At 40.4% G+C, this 22588-nt stretch overlaps 1 protein-coding gene across 1 annotated transcript in view; it reads right to left on the bottom strand.

The window, feature by feature from the left end:
• The window catches only part of kcnt2b (potassium sodium-activated channel subfamily T member 2b), a 69254-nt gene that overhangs the window by 17363 nt on the left and 29303 nt on the right, over window positions 1-22588 (bottom strand). The window contains exons 11-18 of the mRNA XM_084744400.1: window positions 17626-17790; window positions 15492-15628; window positions 14247-14310; window positions 11462-11570; window positions 4142-4250; window positions 3927-3983; window positions 757-909; window positions 413-666 (exon numbers count right to left, since the gene is read on the bottom strand). Of these exons, the coding sequence (XP_084600526.1) occupies window positions 413-666; window positions 757-909; window positions 3927-3983; window positions 4142-4250; window positions 11462-11570; window positions 14247-14310; window positions 15492-15628; window positions 17626-17790 (1048 nt within the window). The remainder of the gene's footprint in view (window positions 1-412; window positions 667-756; window positions 910-3926; window positions 3984-4141; window positions 4251-11461; window positions 11571-14246; window positions 14311-15491; window positions 15629-17625; window positions 17791-22588) is intronic.

Below are 22588 nucleotides of genomic sequence, written 5' to 3'. Positions count from 1 at the left end.
CAAACCCTATATTCGGCCCACTTGCTATTAAAGTTGAATAGCCCTGCTACACATGATGTGTTTGCACAGATCACTGATAATACATACTGTGAGCTGGACAGTTCCACTGTTGTCCACCAGGTGGTGTGTTTGTCAAATAACACTATCTGACATTTCGGTCCATTTGGCAGTTGCTCTTATCAAGTGTGACTTATCATCAGATACATGATAAATCCTCGGTGAAGCTATGAATATTTTTAATCACCCAGATAGGTTTGAAATGTGAGAACTGCATAATTCTGACAGCTGTGACTGTGGTGCTATCTAACACAGTGTAACGACAGGCTTGCATGTTTGACCAACATAGAAGCTGCAAACAGAAGGTCAGTGTGTAAATGTTACACAGCCTTTGTGGTGTGCCCATCTGACTGACCCATGCTGGCGATGATACTGTGGACTGGCAGGCGGGTGAGTCCGTGGTAGATGGTTTGGTGCACTCCCCTGGCATTTCCTCCTGTGCCGCCCCACGATGGCTCCCGCTGGCCCCTGACAAATGCTGAGTTCTCCTCTTTGGAGATGTTGATGTAAAAGCACGTGTCAGACGCTCCCATGATGTGGCAGGGACCAGGGTTCAGCAGGATGTTGGTAGTGTCCAGTCTGCGTACTCCGATCAGACAGACTCCGTACCTGCAGCCGCAGAGACAAGGTCAGCTCTGAGCCGTGCAGGTCGGTGTGTGTGCTAATTTCTTGTCTTTTTTTTTTTACATCATGACTTACTTTTTGTGAGCATGAAAGGAGGCAAAGGTGAAACTCTTGCCCTGGTATTCCCCGAAGAATTTACTTTCCTCCAGGCGGATGTGATGCACCTCATTGGCTGAGCAGCGCCGGTAGGTTCGGTGCCATTGGTCAGCTGAACACGCGCCGCCCTCCCTGAGACAGAAAAAGAGGATTGATTGGCCATATGGGTAAAGACTGACCTTTAAAGCACATAACACAATACATCAATCTCAGCAGCAGGGCCAAATCATAAGATTTTCCACTGAAGGTTGCAGAGGTAATGTCTTACATCTCTGTCAGAGCTGCTGATCAATACTTCAATCAGCATGCGAATGCACACAAGGACAGCCAGCCCCTACGAACAATAGGTCCCAGATGTACACATTCACACAGTTAAGTGGACAACACTTCCCTCAGGGGGATATGGCTTTAGCCGCGGAGGCTAAGGAGGTGATAACAGAAAGCAAAGGTGTGGGGGCAGCATGAATGTGGGTGGCCTGCGACAAAGAATGCATTATATAAACAAGTGTTATAGCGAATTTGCAGTTTACAGGAACTAAGTGCAAGGCAGGGGAGGAGGACAAATTGTAGTCATGTAGCAGTGTCACAGCCAATAAACCAAATGGCATCAAGTCCAGATATAGAAACAGACTTATGAAACGCATGAATGTTGAACTCATCAGACACAAATTATAGAGTATTTCTTTAACATAGAAATACATTTATTTTCACATATAATTAAAGAGCTTGCAATTTCTTTGTTTTTTTTCCTATTCATAGCTGAGAAATAGGTCTTTTCTACCCTCTTATTCTTAAACATTACCGAAGCAATCTTAAATAACAGAAATTATTATAAATTTGGATTTGGTTCTTGTCTAATTTGATTGACTTCTACTTTTAGGAGTGATAGTATATATGTTTTTTTGGCATGTGTCTCTATTTAACACTTGTTGTGCTCATAGACACACATACAAGCACAAGATTATATATTACATTATTTGTTCCAACACATAATTTATATCTAATATGTATATGCATAATTTTGCTTCATATATAACTAAATATAACTATGTAGCAGCAAAGACAATGGTTGGGACTAGAAAATGGTATTATGTGACCATCAATGACCTTGTTATATTACAAGAAGAAGAGGGCTAGATGTTGTGAGTCCAGGAATGACTTTACCGTGTCCCATAAGCCAACCCCTCCCCTGTCCAAGTCTGTCAGAGATGATGCAGAAATTCCTCCAACCATTTATTCAAGCTAAAACAAATGGGTTTTCTGACTTTCCAATTCATAAGGGTTATACGTGCAAGGCCTGCGAATGTTATATTTTTCTGTGCAACTGTGCAATTAAGGCTAGTGGGCTGGATGCCCTGCAAGCATGTAGCCGGAGATAAAATTACATCAACGTATTAGATTTTTGACAGTGTGTCTCTAACTACATCACAGAGGCCCTTGACAGGAGGGCAGAATCGTAGGCCAAGGTGCCCACCTCCCCGCAACCACACCAACACGGGTCTGAGAGGGTACTGTCCATCTTTTTAAGTCTAGAAGGTCTGTGCAGTAATTAGTTATATAATCATGGATGATGTATGTTCACTCTATGTGCATGAACATGACTACGTAGCAGCCTGATACTGAAACAATTACAGGAAAGAAAAAAAACAAAAACATTTCAGCTATCTCATAGTATTTACATTTGAATTGTTGTAGTATTTTGATTATATGTTTTTAAATTAATTACTTCATCATAAAAGATTCCTCAGTGTACCACCAGAAGGAGCTTGTGTACCACCAGTAGTACTTGTACCATAGTTTTAGAATCTAGGGTGTCCAGATCCCAACAAACTAAATGTGGGACAAAGAGTATGTTTTTGTGAGACAAGGTTGGTGATGTTACCAATGCTGAGAGGTAGCATAAAATTTTGATGTAAACAAAACATTTGTATTCTGCTCCTCAGTTCGTAACGCTTTGCCCTCTGGGTGATTCAGTAGCACACGATAAACAGTAGTTGTTCCCTAGTCTTTGTCGTGGCTGCATTTTCTTTTCTTTGCAGTATTTTCCATCATATTCTGCTTAAATCTGCATAGCTTGTGACTTCGTGGTGACTCATGATTTTCCCTGTTGGTAGCAAGACAAGTTAACCTGCACTTGACCCACATGTGAGCAGTTTGATTGACATCACAAACAGCCCCGTGTGATGACAGCCTCCCCTGCTTTCTTCACAGCCGCTGGATAAAAATTGTCTGGCCTGCAGTGGCTTGACTTTTGAAAAACTAGAGCCAGTCAGAGTGTGGGATATGGTCTCAGTATGTGGGACGTGGAGCAACAAATAAAAATGCTGTGCAGTCCCACATAAAGTGAAATACCTGGTCACCCTATTTGTGAATCTAGGGTGTAGTAGAAGCTACAGTGGCTGCAGAATGTGAAAGGCTGTATCCAGAGCCAGTGTTTGGTTTGAAACATGGAGGTGCAACATGATGGACCTGCATCCTCTGTAGATATAAACAGCTCATTCTAAGGTAACAAAAACAGGATTCTTATTTTCAGGTGATTATATACACATGAAAACATAATTATGAATATTATATCCCATTTCTGCCGTATTCTTCCAATAAATCCCTGTAAATCTTACATGCTGGACCTTTAAGATGATATAAACAATAAGATTTAACCCAAAGAAAGGTAGGGAAAAAACACTGTTTTTGAGGACATCTTCTGTCAACTCTTTAACCATCAACAACAATTAAAAAAATCATATTTAAAGGAGCATCATTTAATTATGATAAAAAAGCAGTAAGAGCAAAATACCAAAAAGTCAACCAGCAAGAATGAATGAACCACCAAAGAAAACTAGGACTCATTTATCTTCAATCTTTTGCCTCCTTTGTATAAATCTATATAAAGCTTTACAAACATGACACATCCGCTGATTCTGAGGTTTTTGATTTCAGATATTTCAACATAAAACATGCTGCCATTTTGAACATAGTAAGTTAGCTATGACCACCATACATAAATCTTCCTCTGCACAATTTCTAAAGCATTTCTTCACACAATCTCACAGAATCACAAGACACAGCATGCAAACGTTGGATCAGGGTGAACATTGAGCACAAGTATGTCACAGAATTGCTGGTGTGAATACAGATCGGATGCATCCCACCTGTTGAGGGCTTGAAAGGCTCCTACACGCTGCTTGAAGCCCTCTTGGGGTGCCGTTCTGAAAAAAGGAAAAAAAAAAGTGACAGTGAGAAGACAAGAAGCAGCTCGCTGCTATTCAGTCCATCTACTGTATATTCAACTGTCATGTCTGCGAGACCGTACTGTGAGCAATCTAATAGAAAGTGGGATAGAGAGAAAGAAAGCAAGTGAACTCACTGTCCTCTGGAGGAGTGGATCAATAGAGTGATGAGTGTTGAGGTACCGGGGCACACACAGTTTAAAGCCAGCATGGCGTACTTAAACTCTTCTTCACACACCACATGATCTGCAGACACAGGAGACAAGAAGGGCAAAGTGACTGAGGCCACGCATGCCTTCTCGAAACACAAACACTCGCATTGTGCTCCATAAAACGTTCAACTCTAAACCCAAGAACACTGCAGCGAATACAAATGTTGTTGTCTCTTGGAAGAGACTCTCCTAGCTTTGGTTAGTGTGTGTGTGTGTGTGTGTGTGTGTGTGTGTGTGTGTGTGTGTGTGTGTGTGTGTGTGTGTGTGTGTGTGTGTGTGTGTGTGTGTGTGAATAACCAAGAAAGTTGATGGTTCCAGCTCATTAATCCAGGTGTAGGTCAGACAAATGGGTCAGGGCTTAAATTAATTAAATACTTTAAAGGGCTTGTTTAACCAAATTGTAAAAAAAAAAAAAATGATCCCACTTAACCCCTTGTAATATTTAGCCATGCAGATGGTCATTTTGTCTGCTGAGATTTGGAGGGCTAATCTATAATTTTTATTATTAATCTATTTTTTGTATTAATAATTTGGTTTATAAAATGTGAAACAGTGAAAAATTCCCATCACATCTTCAGATGTCTGCAAATCACTTGTTTGAATCCCAAACTGTAAAATATTGAATTTATATGAATATAAACCGAGCAAGACGCAAAAGCCAGCAAGTATTTTTGCACTGTATGCAACATAAAGCAACATTATGTAACTATTCTGTCATAAAATAAGATCAAACTTACACTGACCTGTAACAGGGTAAATGGTGCCTCCTACTCACAATTCTTCTCGCACAAAGTAACTGTGGTGTTAATGTCACGACAAAAGTGTAACGTTTTATGACACAAATGTGACACACAACCAACTCTGTCACTGATTTTGGTGAAATTGGAGACAGCTGTATGGAGAAAATGTTTTCTGTTTTCCTTCTGAAGTCCTCCGCCACCTATTTTTAGTGGGTTTACCCGCAAAAAAGTATACATACTATTTTTAATGTAAAAACAGTTTACATGCATCCTAATCTGAAAATTGTTCTAGGAATAATATCCCAATTACTCAGCATAATCCAAACAGTAACAGTAAGCACAGTAACTACTTTGTAGTGGCAAAATATTCTCAATAAAAACTGATGTTTTGCACTCTGTGGCACTTGCAAACACTCACAATATATCATGCGTTTCACCGTTAATGGCCGCAGCTTACCACCAACTGACACAAGCACACACGTTGTCAAATGTGTCCTTATTTTGTGTCAGAAAATATCTTGTCACTTGATGTTTGTCTAACACAAATGAGTCAAACAGACAGCTGTGTCAAAAATCCTCCATCATCCTGTTGCCCCAGCTTAGACACATCCCCTGTTTACTCCCGTGGGTTCAATTTCGTGTCACCTCTGTGGCCCACTGCTCTGTTTTTGGGGGGGATGATGATGGGAAGACCTAGCAACAAGCCAGTGATTCAGTGACAGCCTTATTAAACCGCCTTTCACTCACACCATCAAACACTTATCGCGGCGCTGCCTGTGAGCCAACCAAACCAAACTGAACAAACACAGGCGACAGTTCTCTTCTTTACCTGTTGCCACACAGCCTCCTCTCTGAAAGGAAAAACCAATAGAGCGATTAATGTTTGTAGTAAACCAATCAATGAATCAGGCCCGGTGAGCATCCATTTCTCCTGCTGTGTATTTCTTGATTGCATTATCTTCAGTGATGAGCACACAGGCATATTAGAGCCGTCTTGTTTACCAACAATGTCGAGCTCCATCCTAAAAGCACAATGTGTGCTCTGTATTAGGAAATAATTAGTGACAAACGCCAGAGTCTGACATGAAGTATCAGGCTCAATCAGCTGCCAGTCTGAGTAACAGGAGGCCAGCTGAGATGTAAATGCAGTTTTTAATGAATTAGTCGTGTGTGTGTGTGTGTGTGTGTGTGTGTGTGTGTGTGTGTGTGTGTGTGTGTGTGTGTGTGTGTGTGTGTGTGTGTGTGTGTGTGCCTGAAGCTGAGCAGGTGAGAGACATGACAATTAAAACTGCTGATTGTGGATCTTCCGCTGCAGCACCAATGTTCTTTTGGCTCAGAATGGCACATCATAATGCAGCTCACACACAAACACACACAGTAGCCTCTTGCTATTCAGCCTGTGAATTTCTTTTGAAGCGGAAGCTTTTACTGAGCAATGTGGGCATCTAAAGCCTGCCGAGGAAAAGATAAAAACATTGATGGGGTATCTGTGGAGCCACACCACTCATTATTGTTACACGCACACACACACACATTCCAGTCTTTATGTCTGTCTGCAGGGGTGTGTCCAGACCTTTTTTTGACTGGGGGGACCAAAGCAGGGCACTGACTTGTGTAGGGATGAAGAAGCTGCTATTAGAAATAATTTAAAGTTACTACAATGAATTTTTAACTGGTTATGAATTGTCAATCTCAGTTTATTTCTGATGCCTCTATATGACCCTCATGAGTAATAGTTATGTCTCTGTTAACGTGCAATATTAAGTATTTGTTATAGATTAAATCATTGAAGAGAGAAATTTCTGTAATAATTAATTTAAAACATTAAACATTATTTGGATGGTTGTTATAAAGTTGCGACTGATGATTATAATACCTACTGTACATGAACTTATATGAATAATGTGTTCATTTTAACCCAAAGCATGATCTTTTCCTAAATCTACCCAAGTCGTTTTTGTGCCTGTGTTTTAAAACGTCTACCTGCATGTTGCATATTTAATTTCAGATTTTCAGATGTTTTATGTTACGGATTGATACCAGGTGATACGGTTCTAAAGAAGGATATCTATCTCTTTAAAATCTTGACACTCACATGTAAAAAGGCCATCGCAAGGTGTTGGTTGAAATGTGATCCTCCAACTTAGGATCAGTGGCTGGACATTGTAGAGGAAATCTACCATGTGGAAAGAGTGACTTACCATCTAAGGACTCAAGCAGGGACCCATGAAAAACACTGGGCTAAACAGACTAAATACAAGTCAAAAGATGGGTCATGTTCTTAGCTCATATAAAAGTAGATAAGACTGGTAGGATTGTACAGAGAAAGTAGTACCCCCATCTTTAGTTATGTGTTTATTTGTTTTACCCTTTTCTTCTTTTTCCTTTTTCATTAATATTTTGCTGTGTATTCTGTTCAGCAAAATAAAAATAAAATAAAAAAAAAGAACAAATAAAAAGTTTATTTAAAAAAACAACAACTAGCGATTAACATTTATAATGATGGTTACTGAAGCGTATCACTGCCTTTTTCTGTGTAGTTATTCTTAATGGTCTGCCACCGGGTTGGATTCTTCAGACGAAACAAACCTGTGTTTACATTTTCCCTGGCAAAGTTACAGTGTGTTTATGTCATATTTTGTGGTTATTATGGTGGAAACACTACCGCCACTACCAAGAAAATATGAAAGTTCCCCATAGTAGCTTGAATAATCGTGTTAATTTATCTTTTCTAGTATCTACTCAAATTACTAACATTGCAGTATCTTACAGTTTCTTACATTCCTGTTTCAAAGTTTTAGTTAAAAAATAAATAGTCCTATTAATCACAAGACTACAGTGTGTCGCCATACAAATTTAATATAAATCGTCCATATTTTATTCTTCTTTATTCTTCTTAACGTGACAGTTGACCCCAAAATCAAAAATATTTTTCCCCAGGCTTGTAGTGCTCGCATGATCTCACTTATCCAGCTGCCACGCAAGGTAATGCCCCCCCAAACTCCCTCTCGAATGTCTCTTACACTCCTAACTCCCAAAGCACACACACATAGTAGTCACACACTAAATTGACTCTTTTTTCCAGTATCCAATTTTCCAATGTCCTTCTTAAACCTCTCTTCACCATGTTGATCCCCTCACTGCACTTCTTCTTCTCTGCTCACCGTTCACCAACCCTCCATCCTGCTCTGTATCCTTCAGGTGCCTGGACCGAGACCAGGAGAGAAACCAATTACCGACCCGGACACACTGAACACACACGCACGCACACACACACACATAGTGTCGCCCTCGCTTAGAAGATCTGGGTTTTTGCACCCATTTCTGCAGACTGCTTGCTGTTTTCTATCTCAGACTTGTGTTATGTGTGTGTGTGAGAGAGAAGATGTGGTTATTTACACCCTCTGCAAGAGTGCAATTACAACCTGACCATAGGTCCACCGGTTGAGCTAATTAAATCAGTGGGCCGTTATTGTTTGAATGAGTCAGCAGCAGCTATCAACACCGTGCGGCTACAATGAGTCGAGCTCAGGGCGGCGGCTGGCTACTGCCGTTCAAAACATAAACTGGGGAGATAATCAATCGACAGTCTGTAGCCGGCTCTGTTTTGTTACTCAAATGCCGCAGGGTTTCCTGCCCTGCTGCAGCATCATACCGACAGATCTTTCCTAATGAACGCCGGGCTGTTATTAAGCTATTCCTGCGGATCAAATTAAATCCTGTATCTCTTGCTCATTAATGCCTCCCACACGAGCACTTAGTGAGTATTTTCCAAATGGTGTCAAAACATGTCGTGTGTACTTTACAGTAATGCCCCTGCGACTGCACACTGACTTGCTCTCTGAGTCGACCTCTGGTAACTTCTGGATCAGAGAAACATTATAGTCGGCTGATCGTGAACTCTGCTTTGTTCAAACACATGTGTCTTGTGTGTTCAAAGGGATATTTTACTTTTCACTTGTCCTAAAGTGGATTCCTTATTCAACATTGAGTGGCTGTTGCGTCAACACAGGCATGGCTATTTCATAAGAAAAAATATCATTCTTTAAAGTTCAAAAGGTAGCCCACATGTACGTCCCTTGGTTTAGAGGAAGCAGTTTTCCACCTTTAACGAGTGACGCATGCTTGACTGGTGGGAGGACAACTTACACTGAAGGTGCTAAATACAACATTAAGCCTCATTAGATGATGTATTTGCTATGTAAAGATATAGTGGAGTTATGGCTTCCTGGGCAGAGAATGAAGTCACACTCCCTCTGTGTTTGTTGTTATCCAAGTGTCTCTATTTAGCTGTGCCGGCTGCGTGTGTTTGTTTGCACATGCAAGTCCCTCTCAGCCTTCCCCATGTTCATTTTCAACATGGCAGTGATGCAGTAACAGAATACGGATCCATTTCTAATTAACACAGATTAGTCTGACAGTTTGATCTGAGTTTCAGGAGTCTGTGCTGTTGCTATTACGTGACTTTACTGTCTCTATCACTAACAGACAATTTCTTGTTGCTTCAGTCGACTACACAAGGTAGCCTGAGGAGCACCAAGTTTCGCTGCTGAATCTCCTTGGTTTGTTTTTGTCGATTTGGAAGAGGCTTCAAAGAGATGTTTTTCATTGAAATAAAATGACTACCTTCATCCTGTTATGATTTTAATGTGCTGTCACCACCAGTCTCAGGTAGCCAGCTGGAAGCAGACAGGTTACCAGGAATTCTACTTCTACCATATCCTGCCCATAAATCCATGTAAATCTTACACCAGAGCTCTTCAACTGGTGGCCCGGGGATCACATCTGGCCCGTGGAGTGGCTACTGATTATGAACTGGAAAAATTCCCATAAAAATGCTGTTAATTTAAACTGAACCTTTCCTACTGCTGCAGTTTCATATTAAAATCATACAAAAGGCGAAACAAGAATTGACTTTTGTTTTGAAACATTCACAGAAAACGCACAGGAACTATTCACAGGAAATGAATGCGATCAAAAATGCCTCTATAAAACAAGGATAATGGTCATTTTCAGGATTTTTTAACAGCAGATCAGTTTGAAATACTGAAGGGAGTGATGGAACAGTCAGGAGAAGAATGATGTGATGAAGAGCTGCAGGCGACAGGCTGCACGAAACTTCTTAGTGAGGTAACCAACTCCTTTTACTGTGCACTGCTGTTCACAGACTCATGCTGCTGCATAAATCAGATCACAGTTATTCAGAATAGCAGAAAAAGGCCAATTACTGCCTGACTTCTTTATTATAAAAGCGACCACAGGATTATGTGACCACATCTGCTGTTACCATCAGTAACTACAGGTGTAACATGCTACAAAACCGATTAAGTTGACTATGTCCTCAAAAGTCAAGACTGCAATTATGTTTCTGGAATTACAGATTTTAACCATCATTCTTCAGTGAACTGCCTCTGAAAATATTTTCTTGTTAGTTCTCATTAAGTAAGCAGCTGTCATGGGTTGTTTGGCTATTGTGTCGACTCAGGCATCGCTACTGGTTATTACATGAGAAAAAATAATGTATTTTAAAATGAACATCCAACACTATGTCACTGTAAGATAACACATTAAAGCAACTCAAATACATGTCACAGCTGTCTGACTCCCAGCACAGAAGCAGAGCTAACTGGATGGATGAGCATGAATTTATCTTTCTACCTAACAATGTCTGCTCCACTAATAACAAAGGCCTCAGTCTGGCCATGTTTAAGTGTTTAAATAGCACTGCAGGGGTAAAGTAGGATTGCCTGCAGGGAGAGCTGGGGTCAGGTTAGTGCAACAGCAGAACTCATCAAAGGAAGGTGATTTTCTTTGCCAAGGTAGCAAAGTAAAACATTAATCATTGATGGAGACAGCTGGGATGAGGGCGGTAAGCAAGAATTGAGTTTGACGTCCTCCAGGGCTGTAGGCAGAGAGATGTGTGAGAGAGAGGAAAGGGTGAGATAGAGTTTGGTTCCTCTTCTTTCACTCGCAGATGATTGACTGGCGTCTTCTGTTAGGCAGATGAAGAAGAGACACTCTCCAAAAGGCAATGTAAAACCTCACAGAAACCCTCAAAGGGCTTACAGCCAAGCTGAACCAATCTGTCCAGCACTTCCTCAGAGCTGGGAGGACGGAGAGCTGTGCTGCTGCACAGGCACGCTGATTTCAGGCTTACAAATCAAGCGGAAACACTCAGGTAGAAAATGTGACTTGACAGTTGATGACCCGTACTGGAAATACAGTGCGGGACAGGACAGGACAGCTCAGTTTCCCAAGGTATTGTTATTCAGTAGCAAAATAAAAATGGCTGTCATGACTGGTGACAAGACAAGGCCAGTCACAAACTGAGCAAAATCACCTGTCAAATTGGCGTAGAAGGACTTACTTTTAAATAAGTGTCATCCCATTATTTCCTGAATCCTGATGTGATCAAAAAACAGCAGTCGCATCCAAACAAGACACACACCTTTAGCTGACACCTCAAGTCACAGCCGGTGTATTTGATTTCACACTCCTTGCCCACCTGCAAATTTGACGTGGAACTTGTTCTCTGGCTTGAGAATCTGGACGTAGAGGGGGCAATTTGGAGCGAAGTCTTTCACCGCCCAGGCTCGGAGGATGGTCTGATGATCCTGAGAAAATTGGAGACGGAGCAGAGTAAGATGGATGCAGTAAAGAGGGAGAGGAGAAGTGCGACAGAGAGGGAAAGAGAGGTAGAAACCCATCATTAGCAGCATCAGATTGTAGCTCATCTAATAATCCTCTTAAACCACTGGCTGCACAGAGCAATTGAACCTGCAACATTTCAGAGTAATGCAATTCTGACATCTTTTGACGAGAAATATTCAAGGCTGCACAAAGCATGTGGCCATCAAGAGTGAAATGAGTAAAACTGACCCTGAGATAGTTTAGAGCCATGCTAGCGGCTCTGGCACAGTGGTGAGGATGCTAACATGCTGATGTTTATAATATCAACTGTTTTAATTTAGAGTGCTTACATACATTTGTTAAATGGAAAATTTCTCACTTTTCATGTGGATGTCCAGTGAGTGTTGATGGTAAATGTTGTCAGTTGAAGCAGTAAATTCCTCGGTGCTGCAACACTGACCAAGAAAGCTGAGTTTGCAGTGGTGGCAGTGCCTACATGTACCAGCATGCATTTCACATGAGCTTCTCGTGGCCACATCTATGTTACTGTGTATCTCCACCATAGCCTATAGCTATTTTTTTGTTCGCCAAAACATAATAGGTAACAAAAATATTAATCTAGCATTGCATTGTGAGCATGTTAGCATGCTAACATTAGTATTTAGCAGCCTCACATAGTCCCTATGGGTGTAGTCTTGGTAAAACTACTGTATTACTACAAGAGCAAATTATTTTTTCTCATACTGACAGTGCATTATTAGAAGAACCAACATTATTTGAAATATCAAAAAAAAGGTGCAGAGCCGATTTCAAATGCCTTGTCTCATAATGTGAAAGGGATAATAAAGCTCAGGGGAACGGCGATTTAACAATGCCCGATGAAGAGGTCTGTCAGATCAAAACGCTGCTTCATTAAAATTGCTGGGAGCTACCAATGCAGCGTGCAGATCCTGTTCCTGAATTTTTTCCTATAATTTGGCACTTGTCATGTGTATGTCGAGTCAGTGTTGATGGTAGATGAGGTCAAATGAAGCACCTCAGTGCGTGATATATTGAATGAGAAAGCTGAGTTTTCCTGCTCAAGGAGCCATTCTAGCAGAATCTAAATGTACCAAGATGTATTGTGAGTGTGATTCTGATTCCTACACCCATGTTACCATTTATCACCACACTAACCTATAGCTATGACTTTGTTGGCCAGAACATGGCGTTATGCTCTGGCTACACAGACGCAGAAACTAGAAATCCAAGCTGAAAGAGCCTGTAGTTCTTTCCTAACATCACTGTGACATCACTGGATGCAGGAAGAACAACAGATTTTGCAGCAGGAGAAGTCAGCACTCACTGTCAATATAATACACACTGAGGAATTTATTGCTTTAATTGACCCCTGACTAAGCCCCGCCCTCCTTAGTTACTGTTGCTACACCTGTCAAGCTTGCAATTCTCACGCTGCACACATGCAGTTTACAGTGATAATAGTGGGAGATTTAACAACGGAATTGGCAGTAATTTTTGAAACACTAGGTCTTTGATTCCTCTGAGAAGTAAACAAAAGCAGCTTCTCATTTCTAGCCTATGACTGTGGACTTTTGTAAGCTAAAATGATGACTCTCGCTGGCAGGTTGCATTAGTTCAGCTAGCGTAAGCTAATGTTTGCATTCCATGAGTCAGCTGAGAAGTCTGTCTCCAGCTGACTTTTTAGTGTTTCCATCTGACACATTTTAAAATGAGAACCCTGTAGAAAGATCTGAAATATGTTACTTATAATAATAATAAGTTACTTAACGGCTGTGCAGATGAAATAACATTAATGCTGAAAGACCTCATCCCAGCTTGTCATAAACAGTGTCAAGTAGGAACTACTTCTGGTAGATTCTACTGCAGAAGCAAAGTAGTTCCTACATCAAACTGCTCACAACAAGGTCTGTGCATTATCTTGAGCAACCAGGTCATGATTTTTGGAAAGAGACACTGGGTTTTGAAGTTCTTAAATGTATTTTTTTGGTGCTTTGAGCACCACAAGCTGAGGCCATTTATATTCAAGAGACGGCAGACATCTCTATAGCTGATATCTCCAAAACTCTGCAACTTTCACCAAAAAAAAAAAAAAAAAAATGTAGATGGATAAACAGCACTACAGGCTGGTGGGAAAATATGTATTTTTGATCCCTTTAATTTGGTTCTCATCAATTGTGACTTACTTATGTTCAATTCAGTTCTGGTTTACTGACATGACAAGTTACGGCAAGAATGTGCCAACAAATTATTCAGAGTGGATGTTGATTATTGATGGCATGCACTTCTGTAAAACACAGCACTTATGAAGTTCATTGTTTTATTTTGTTTTGTACATATGAATGTGTTTCTTACTTACTGTCAGCTTCAGTTGTTTTTACTGTGTAATTAATGTTTTAGTGGAAAAATATAAAAATCCCCAACCCTTAAGCAAGCACAAAAATTCACTTCCTGAATCCACTTGTTTCCCATGCCGCTTTGATGAATTTTTATGAAGCAGCTTTCTTAACAAGCAGTTCACTCAGGAAAAAAATATTAAAAGCAAAAGAATTTTAAGACTTGTGATCAGGCAGGAAGTCTTAATATGGATGTTGTGCAGTGTGAGGAGTCATGGTGATACAGGGAAGCAGTGAGGAACGTACAGCAGCAATGCGGTCCACTTCAAACCGGTTACTGAGGATAAAGCAGGCCTCAGCATCGTCCATCCTGCAGGCAGTTAGTAGAGCATGTGGCCATGGGAGCGAGGGAGAGGTAGATAAATACAGAGAGACAGAGAGATGAGGAGAGAAGACACGGGAAGGAGGGAGTTGTCATGTTATTGAGGGAGAGGACAAAAGAGAAAAAAGCAGGACAATAGAACAACAAACAAACCAATGTGTCTTTCAAGCCCACGTCATTTATGGATGAGATAGTAGGAGGCAAGGAGACAGGGAGATTAAACATACAGGCTTTTCTTTCTCTGTGACAAAGCCAGCCAGCCTAAAGGTGCTGCGGCTGTAATATCGGGAGCCAGGGGGTAAACAACAAGCAATATGACTCAAACCGTAATTACAGCAGTTACTTCAAGGCTGTAGGTGCTTTAGGTATTAATTATGAGCTCCAGCTTCTGCTTTCATTTCAAAGTGTCTCTGTTCTGGGTTTTTTCAGGGCTCAATTTTTGCAGAATTATTTTGTGACGTTAATGTTCCTAATGGATTTGTATAGAGGGTATGCGAGTGATGTCACTGTAGGCGGAGTCACTGCAATTACACTCGCTGAGTGGCTAAAAGACGATTGAGTGGCAGCGGTAGTGTTCAGCTTGAATGCAACAACAAAAACAAAAAGCACGTCTAAAAATCAGAAAGAGCTGGTGTGTGATTGACTGTACAAATAAGATTCAACAAGTACGATCTTTGTACAGACTGCCAAAAGCTTAAGACAAGAGAAGTAAATCGCTACAATGCACAGAAATAATTAGGATCCAGATACTAAAACATGGATTTGCGGTTGCCATTTTGTGTCAGGAATGATGGATTTTTGGGTAAATCATACCTTTAAGTTATATGCTGCGCTGACTGAAGTTACTGAATTAAATATTTATCATCTTTCATTTATATTCCATGCAACAATCACATTTCAACAATGCTGCTGCATGTGAACTTGTCTCTCCAATAATGTTGTAAAATAAAAATATCTGTACAGATCTGTCCACATACAACCACATGTCAATGTCCATGAGGCACTGTGTATTTGGTAAGCTGTCACGATCACATTAGACTCCAACTGCCTTTAATTTACACAGATAATTGACTGTTCTACTCCCAGTTTTACAGTTTCCCCAACTGAAGGCAGCCGCCTTGACATCAGTGCACACCCTCTACAGACAGACGACAGATAGATTCACTCACTTGGCCCTCATCAGGTCTTGGTCTTTGAGGGCAGAACCCTGCAGGTAGATGACTCTCTGGGCCCACAGAGGGACATGGAGGACTCTCCTCACCTGGACATCCATCTCTGCTGGGCAAAGGATCACCACATAGTAGTCCTACACACATACACAAAAAAACATACACACACAATTTGTATTGTGGCTGAAGAGGGTTTAACCACAAGCAAGACATCAGCAAGAAGTCTGCTGAATCAGGTGTGTTTAGCCCGAGAGGCACTGACTATCCTCAATCTGTAATCCTAACTTTGGTGTTGCAACACAGTATGGAATCACAGTGATGAGAAAACTGATTCTCTAAAGTAACATAATTCTTTTTGTTCACCCATCACCAGAGAACCATTTCATGAATGCAGGAAAAAAGAATAATTAACTGTTAATAAGTGCATGATAAAGTATTTATTGAAGATTAATAAAGTATTGTTCTTGCTTTAGATCCAGTAGCTGCAAAATGCTTAGTTAACTGTTAATAAGTGCAAATTATAGTAATATATTATAGTTTCTTAAAAGTGCTAATAAATACACAGCTTTTATCAGGACTGAGTCAGGCAGACTAGACTAACATTCAACTAAACAACCCCCCCGTCCCTGCACTCTCGCCACTATTAGGTGATGGAGAGGGGAGATTGCAGGTTAACAAGAGGAATGCATTTTGGTCATTTTCATCGTCCCCTCCTGAAATCGCCTACTGGTTATGGTGAAAGTTTTTCAATTATTTCTGACTGGTTGCCAGTGTAATGTGAGCCCGCCTGAGGGCAGGTGCTAGAGAGGCAAGAGGAGAGATACGGACGTATGAGAGTGGCATACTGCAGAGAATAGTAAAGACTAATTTTTTGTTGAGACTGTTATGGACAATGAATGACAATTATTATCCCTGCATGTATTTCTACCAAAATGAACTTAAACTGAAGCCTGAGGAGAGGAACTCGGTAAATGGCGTTGGCACTGTATTCCCTGTCAGTCTCGGAGGCTGTGTTCAGCCTTGGTTTGGCTGTGTTTACTGGGAGCAGAGCTTGTTACTGTTGCCTGCTGGTTAGCAGAGGCTCTGACCGAGTGTTGAAACTGAGCAGCCGAAGGACATCAGAGGGAAAACCAGAAACCATTTCTCCATAATATATGATCCAGTTTTACCCAGATCAATGAAAACAGTCATTAAGTTGTGCTTTTGTACATTAACGCCCACCAGCCAATCATGTGCAACATGTAGCCAACATTAATTGTTTATGCTGAGTCCACTGTAAGATACCCCGCACATAACCTCCTGTCACAGATAGCCAGCAAGGCCAGTAACCATGGTAACGGTATTACTGTGACGCAGAACAACGACTGAGGTGGCGAACATTTTGGAAGGCACACTAATGTACCACGCTATTGATAGCTAGCTAGCTAACTACCTTAGCCTTTGCTCTGCACCTTCTACCTTATGTAAGCAGGCATCACATTTTGTTTTACAGGAATAAACAATGAACTGATTTTATAGGATTTCGATATGAAAATACAAAAAAAACAGATTTTTTCCAAATATTGTTAATTAGGTGCGCACTACAACTTAAGATGTGATCTAAAAGGGGTAAAAATGCATTTCTCTCTTAAGCTCTTAAGTGACTTGGCAGCGCAACAAATAATACCTAATGTATCATTGGCCTAAATTTACAGGGAATTGTAATCCTATTTACTATGATTTCATGCAATAAAATCTCTAACATGAAACATAAAGCTTCTTGACTCCATCTGGACCCGCACCACATGGAAGTGTGATGAGTGAGAATGCAAAATCCAATTCCATTTAGATTTTCATTTTTTAGGTTGTGATATTTTGGTAAGTACTGTACAAAGTCAAAGGGCACTTAACATTTGGTGTAGCACTGAAGCGATTTCACCTCTCAACATAAAAAGGCTTCATCACTGGGTTGAAACCACACAGGGATGCACCCTAAAGCATCTGAATATGAACAAGACAGCAGTTTGAGCCATGCTGTTGCTGAATTAATCCTCTTCTGTAACCTCAGCTGCTTGGGCTCCTGAAGAGGATTACAGACAGCAAACACAAGACCCCACAGCACCCTCTTGTCCTACTTAACACCATTTGGAGAGACCTGCAGTCGGGGGTGAGCGAAGAACTCATTGAGGAAGTCCATGAGGAGGTCGATTTTGAGACAGCTGACACACAGCACCACGTGTTTCTCCGTCTGCGCTCTGTAGCGGCTGTAGTTCCCCCCGGACTTCTGCCGCTCCATCCACAGAAAGGCCAGCTGCTCGAACTGCATTCAGGACGACATAGATCACATTCACCAGACGGAAACTGGATTAAGTTAGCTAGAATACAGGGAGGAACCAGGTGCTTTATGAAACCAAAACAATGCCTTGTATATTGTATAGAGTCTCTGATGAGACAGACTGTTTGAGGGTAATTAAAAAAGATTGTGGAGATTTGGTTCAGGGTGGATGACTGACTGGAACATGATAGCAGAGATTAATAAGGGAAGGTACTGAAGGTTATGGAAATAACAGTGGGCCTTTTAATTGGCTGTGGAGGGCTGGATGAATAGATACATGTTGAGATTTCACAGATGAAGAGACGCAAGACAGAGTCATAGAATTCAATAGACTCTTTTTTTTCACTGATTTCTGAGAAATACCCAGACATTTTATCATGAGCACATTGATTTAAACCTATTCATAACACTGATTACCGTTGCATAAAAAATCTAATCACTGCTAATCACTGTAGTTTGATGTTAACAATGTCCTCCTGCAACAAGGAGCACTCAAACTACTAGTGCGAGAAAACTAGGGTGACCATATTTTCAGACCCTCAAACAAGGACACTTAAGCATCATGAACATGCATATGCATATGTGAATATGCACACACCACACACATTTTAATCAGGATAAATTAAAATGATATATATCCAATTATATTGTTCTAAATAAAAATGATAAATAAGCAACAGTTACTTTGGTGCTTAGCACATCTGCTGACAGGTCAGGTCATTTTCCACAACAAAATTACTTGAAGTGCATCTGAAATTAGTGAGATTGAAAGCAACATGAATGGTGATAAATCTTTATGCTGTATGAAAAGCTTCTCCTTGAGTTCATGAATGCCTGTTGCACCTGAAGGCAGCAGCACCAGAGCGCAGTGCCACTCGCTGTTCATCTTCATGCACTGCCTGAAAACAACATCAGGCTACTTCAGTACAACACACAAGGCGAGTTACTTTAGAATTACTGCTAAAATAGTGTTGGCCCAATGTAATCATCACCAAAAAAGGTTCTTTACACTGCTGAGCTGTTGTTATCACGTTTAACTGTGACTGGCTCAGCAGAGACTATTCACGATCACCACACCTGCTGATTTATATTCATCTTTATCCAACCCTTTTGTGAGTTGCGCTGTTGCACATAAATGAACCAAAACAGAAGCTGCACACGGAGACTCTACTTATGATGCAACTTTGTCTCACCCTGTGTAAGCAGTTCCCCCAAAATCCTTCTCAAACAAAGTGTTGATGAAACACGCAAATTTCACTCATTTACAATGATGTTTTTCCAGGAATCTTGTTGATTTAAGTGACAAAAAGCCGATACTAAACAGGTGACGAGCTGATGTATTGAACCCTCTGCCAGCTGTAATTGAGGTCTTCAGCTCATGATGAGCAACAGGCGTAATGAGCAGCTGATAATGTTTCTAAACATAAACGCAGCCTCGCCAACAGAATTTAATAGACACAGTTCATTTGTCTGCTGCATTTCTCTGAGAAGTAATCGTTTCGCCCCAGATAAATTTGATCAATTTTGAGCGAGATAATATCACCTCATTAACGCTGGAAAACATCATCACACCATCCATATGACAATAGTGTTTTATTCAGCTATAATTTGTGTGCGGCCAGTTCTCAATGGCACAGATAGTGGCAAATTTGTGATGTAACAATCACGCGTTTCTTTAAGCATCATGATTTGTTTCAAGGAAAAGTCTCCAAACTGGTGAAACTGAATTAAAAAGCAGGAGAAATTACCTAAATGGTTGACTTTTTATCTTATTTTCAAATCAATATCCTTTTAAGGTTCAAAATTACACAAAATGACTCGTCATGAGGTCCATTTCCTGTGGTGCGTTAAGAACAGGTACAGGAAATCAATGGAGACGGCAATAAGAAAAAGACAGAAGCTGAATCCTGATGTGCTCTGTGGCTCCCCTGCGCAGCCTGGAGACTGGTCATGGCAGACGGACACACTCACTAACTCACACACACACACAGGGTGGGGGTTGGGGTTGGGGCTAAGGGGGGCCAGATTTGAAATGTCAAGGGGTATTTATGGATAAAAGATGGGGAGAGGGAGTGGGGATGATGACACGGCATCCATGTTGGTGAGGCACAGATCGCCTTTTTCCTTATGAGTCAGCAGGTGTAGGTTTGGTCAAAGTATCTTTACGCTTGTGTCTTTCGTTTTCATGTTTTTGTCAAGATATTTGCCACCAACCGGCTACAGCTGATGGGAAAAACAGAACAGCGAGAACATGTTCAACAGCCAGCTGATCAGCACACGTAGGATGCAGCCCTACGCCTACTACTTATGTGACGGCATAAAAAAAAAAGCTGTCAAAGATGACACTCTTTGTAGAAAAGGTACTAACTAGAACCATAAAGTGTTCTTCAGCTTGTCCCCAGAGGAGAACGCTCTTTAATTCTTAGTAGAACCTTTTTTAAAGTCTCCACTTGGAACCCTTTCTGGGCCTTTCATTCATTCATTAATTTCCTGTAACCGCCAATTTATGTTTTGTTTTGTTTTTTGTTTTTTTTGGTTGTTTTTTTACGTTTGAAAAATGGTCACCATTCTCTTATCTTGTTTGTGAGATTCTGCAACATTGTTTTCCTGTGAAACTCCAGCAGTGTTCTTTTAGGGTGCTAACAAGAACCACCCAGGGGGTTCTACTGAGAAGCTTTCTACATTCCAAGGGTTTTACCTAGAACCCATCTAGAGGGCTCTATGAAGAACCCTTTTACAACCCTTTTTTTTTACAAGGAACCCTTGACAAACCCTTGACGAAAGAGCTGTTTGAGGATTTCAACAATCCTTGGAGAACTTTTTCTTTTAAAAACTACCCCCTTTTTTTTCCAGAAGTGTGGTTCTGCATAGAACATCAGGCCTTCAGGAAGAACCCCTCTGGAGCCCTTATTTCTAAGAGTGTAGCATTGCAAAAGAAATCCAATTTACAACAAAACAAGAATGTCAGTAAACTAAATCATTTGTGGATTGTTTATCAGTCGTGCGTGAGTGTGATTTTCTGGCTTGCTCTGACTGCAGGTACAGCGTGCGCGCGCACACACACACACACACACACACACACACACACACACACACACACACACAGAGGACATTCCCCCTATTGGCACTTTCACATCTTTTGGGAGACACACAGGTATGCAAGCTACCTCTGGGACAAAAGGTTTAGACAAATGTGAGGAACAACCATTAAGATGATGCATTTGTCAGGGTTTTTTTAGTTCTTGTACAAATAGTGTGTGTGTGTGTGTGTGTGTGTGTGTGTGTGTGTGTGTGTGTGTGTACATAAATGGTTCCTGAAGTTCCCTCTGTGGAGCAGTTAAATGACAGGCGAGGGATTTGGGGAATTGAGCGAGTAAGGAAGACACTCTCACTGTTCTCTGAATAAAAATAGTGTTGTAGATGTACGTAGGATGCAATGAGTCATCACTTTATTGTGCAGGGGGGGGGGATACAAGATTTATTAGTCTTAATAGAGAAAACTTTACTGTAATGAGCTTACCAAAGGGAACTAAATTTGCTTTTAGGTGTTTTCTGGGAATGATTTCAAGATTTTTCAGATCGTTTTAAAGGTATGTCTGTCCTCAGTGTGTCTGAGATTTGTTTATCTCTGTATGAACTGCCTGGCAGAGGCACCTGTTGGCTGCTCCAGAAGTTAAATTGAAAACAAAATGAGATACAGTTGAGATGAGTTTTTGCCTTCAGAGCTCCTTGACTCATTGAATCAATGATGGGTTTTGAATTGCTTTTTAAAACTCTTTCTGTTTTTCAGAGATGTCTGTTTTGTTGCATTGCATTACAAACTTAACTAACAATTATATCACTTCTTTAAACACACAATATGTAATTTTAGCTGCTATGGGTCGGTCTCACATTAAAACACCTTGAAATAAATGTTGAAATGAAACTGCAGAGTATCTATTTAACATAATAAATTAAATTAAATGTGAATAAACACAAATAATAAACACCATGTGCAAAGACTGGCTCCTTAAAGGAGGAGATTGCAGGAATGTGGATAGGAGGATTGAGGATACACACAAACCGCTCTTTAATTACATTAGTAGGATACAAAAAAAAAAAAAAGAGCCTTGATGACATTGTTAAGCAGCGTGGGATCGTGGGAGCTTTTATCTTCACTTTTATACAACCGCCACAGCTGATGAAAATCAATCTGACATGACTCAGGTAGAAAACATGTTCATGGACGAGGCAAAACTTAAGTTTTATCGATGAGTGCCGACGTCCTTCCTCACCCTCTGACACAGCTTATGTAACCTGTGTTTTCTCAGAAAACATAGCAACAAAAACGTAGCTAGCAACAGCTGTTAACTTGAATAAATTAAGAATTTTGCAGAGTTTGACCATTGTTGGAAACATCTGGATAATGTAACTACACAATTCAACAAAATAAATAATACATGCTTAGCATTTTTACACATTGTATACACATATTGTGGAAATATTACAAGTTATAATTTTAAACTATTGTCTGTGATTGTATTAGGTTATCAAGATTATTTCTTACTGGGGTTGTTGCTATGTACTGTTGACCAATGACTGTGATATTTTAAAAAATGAATTATTATTATTATTAATATTATTATTATTATTATTATTATTAGTAGTAGTAGTAGTAGTAGTATCCCACTTATTACATTGTTACTTACAAAAACAATAATATAGCCCAAAATATTGATTTCATTTATTTAAAAAAGATTTTATTGCCCTTACAGAGCCTTTGAGCAGAACTGCATCCATAGCA

This window comes from Lutjanus erythropterus, chromosome 19 (genome assembly GCF_056507025.1).
Source record: "Lutjanus erythropterus isolate fLutEry1 chromosome 19, fLutEry1.hap2, whole genome shotgun sequence".
Classification (NCBI taxonomy): domain Eukaryota; kingdom Metazoa; phylum Chordata; class Actinopteri; order Lutjaniformes; family Lutjanidae; genus Lutjanus; species Lutjanus erythropterus.
The sequence above is the reverse complement of the archived record's forward strand: the minus strand, read 5'-3'. Positions and strand labels throughout refer to the sequence as shown.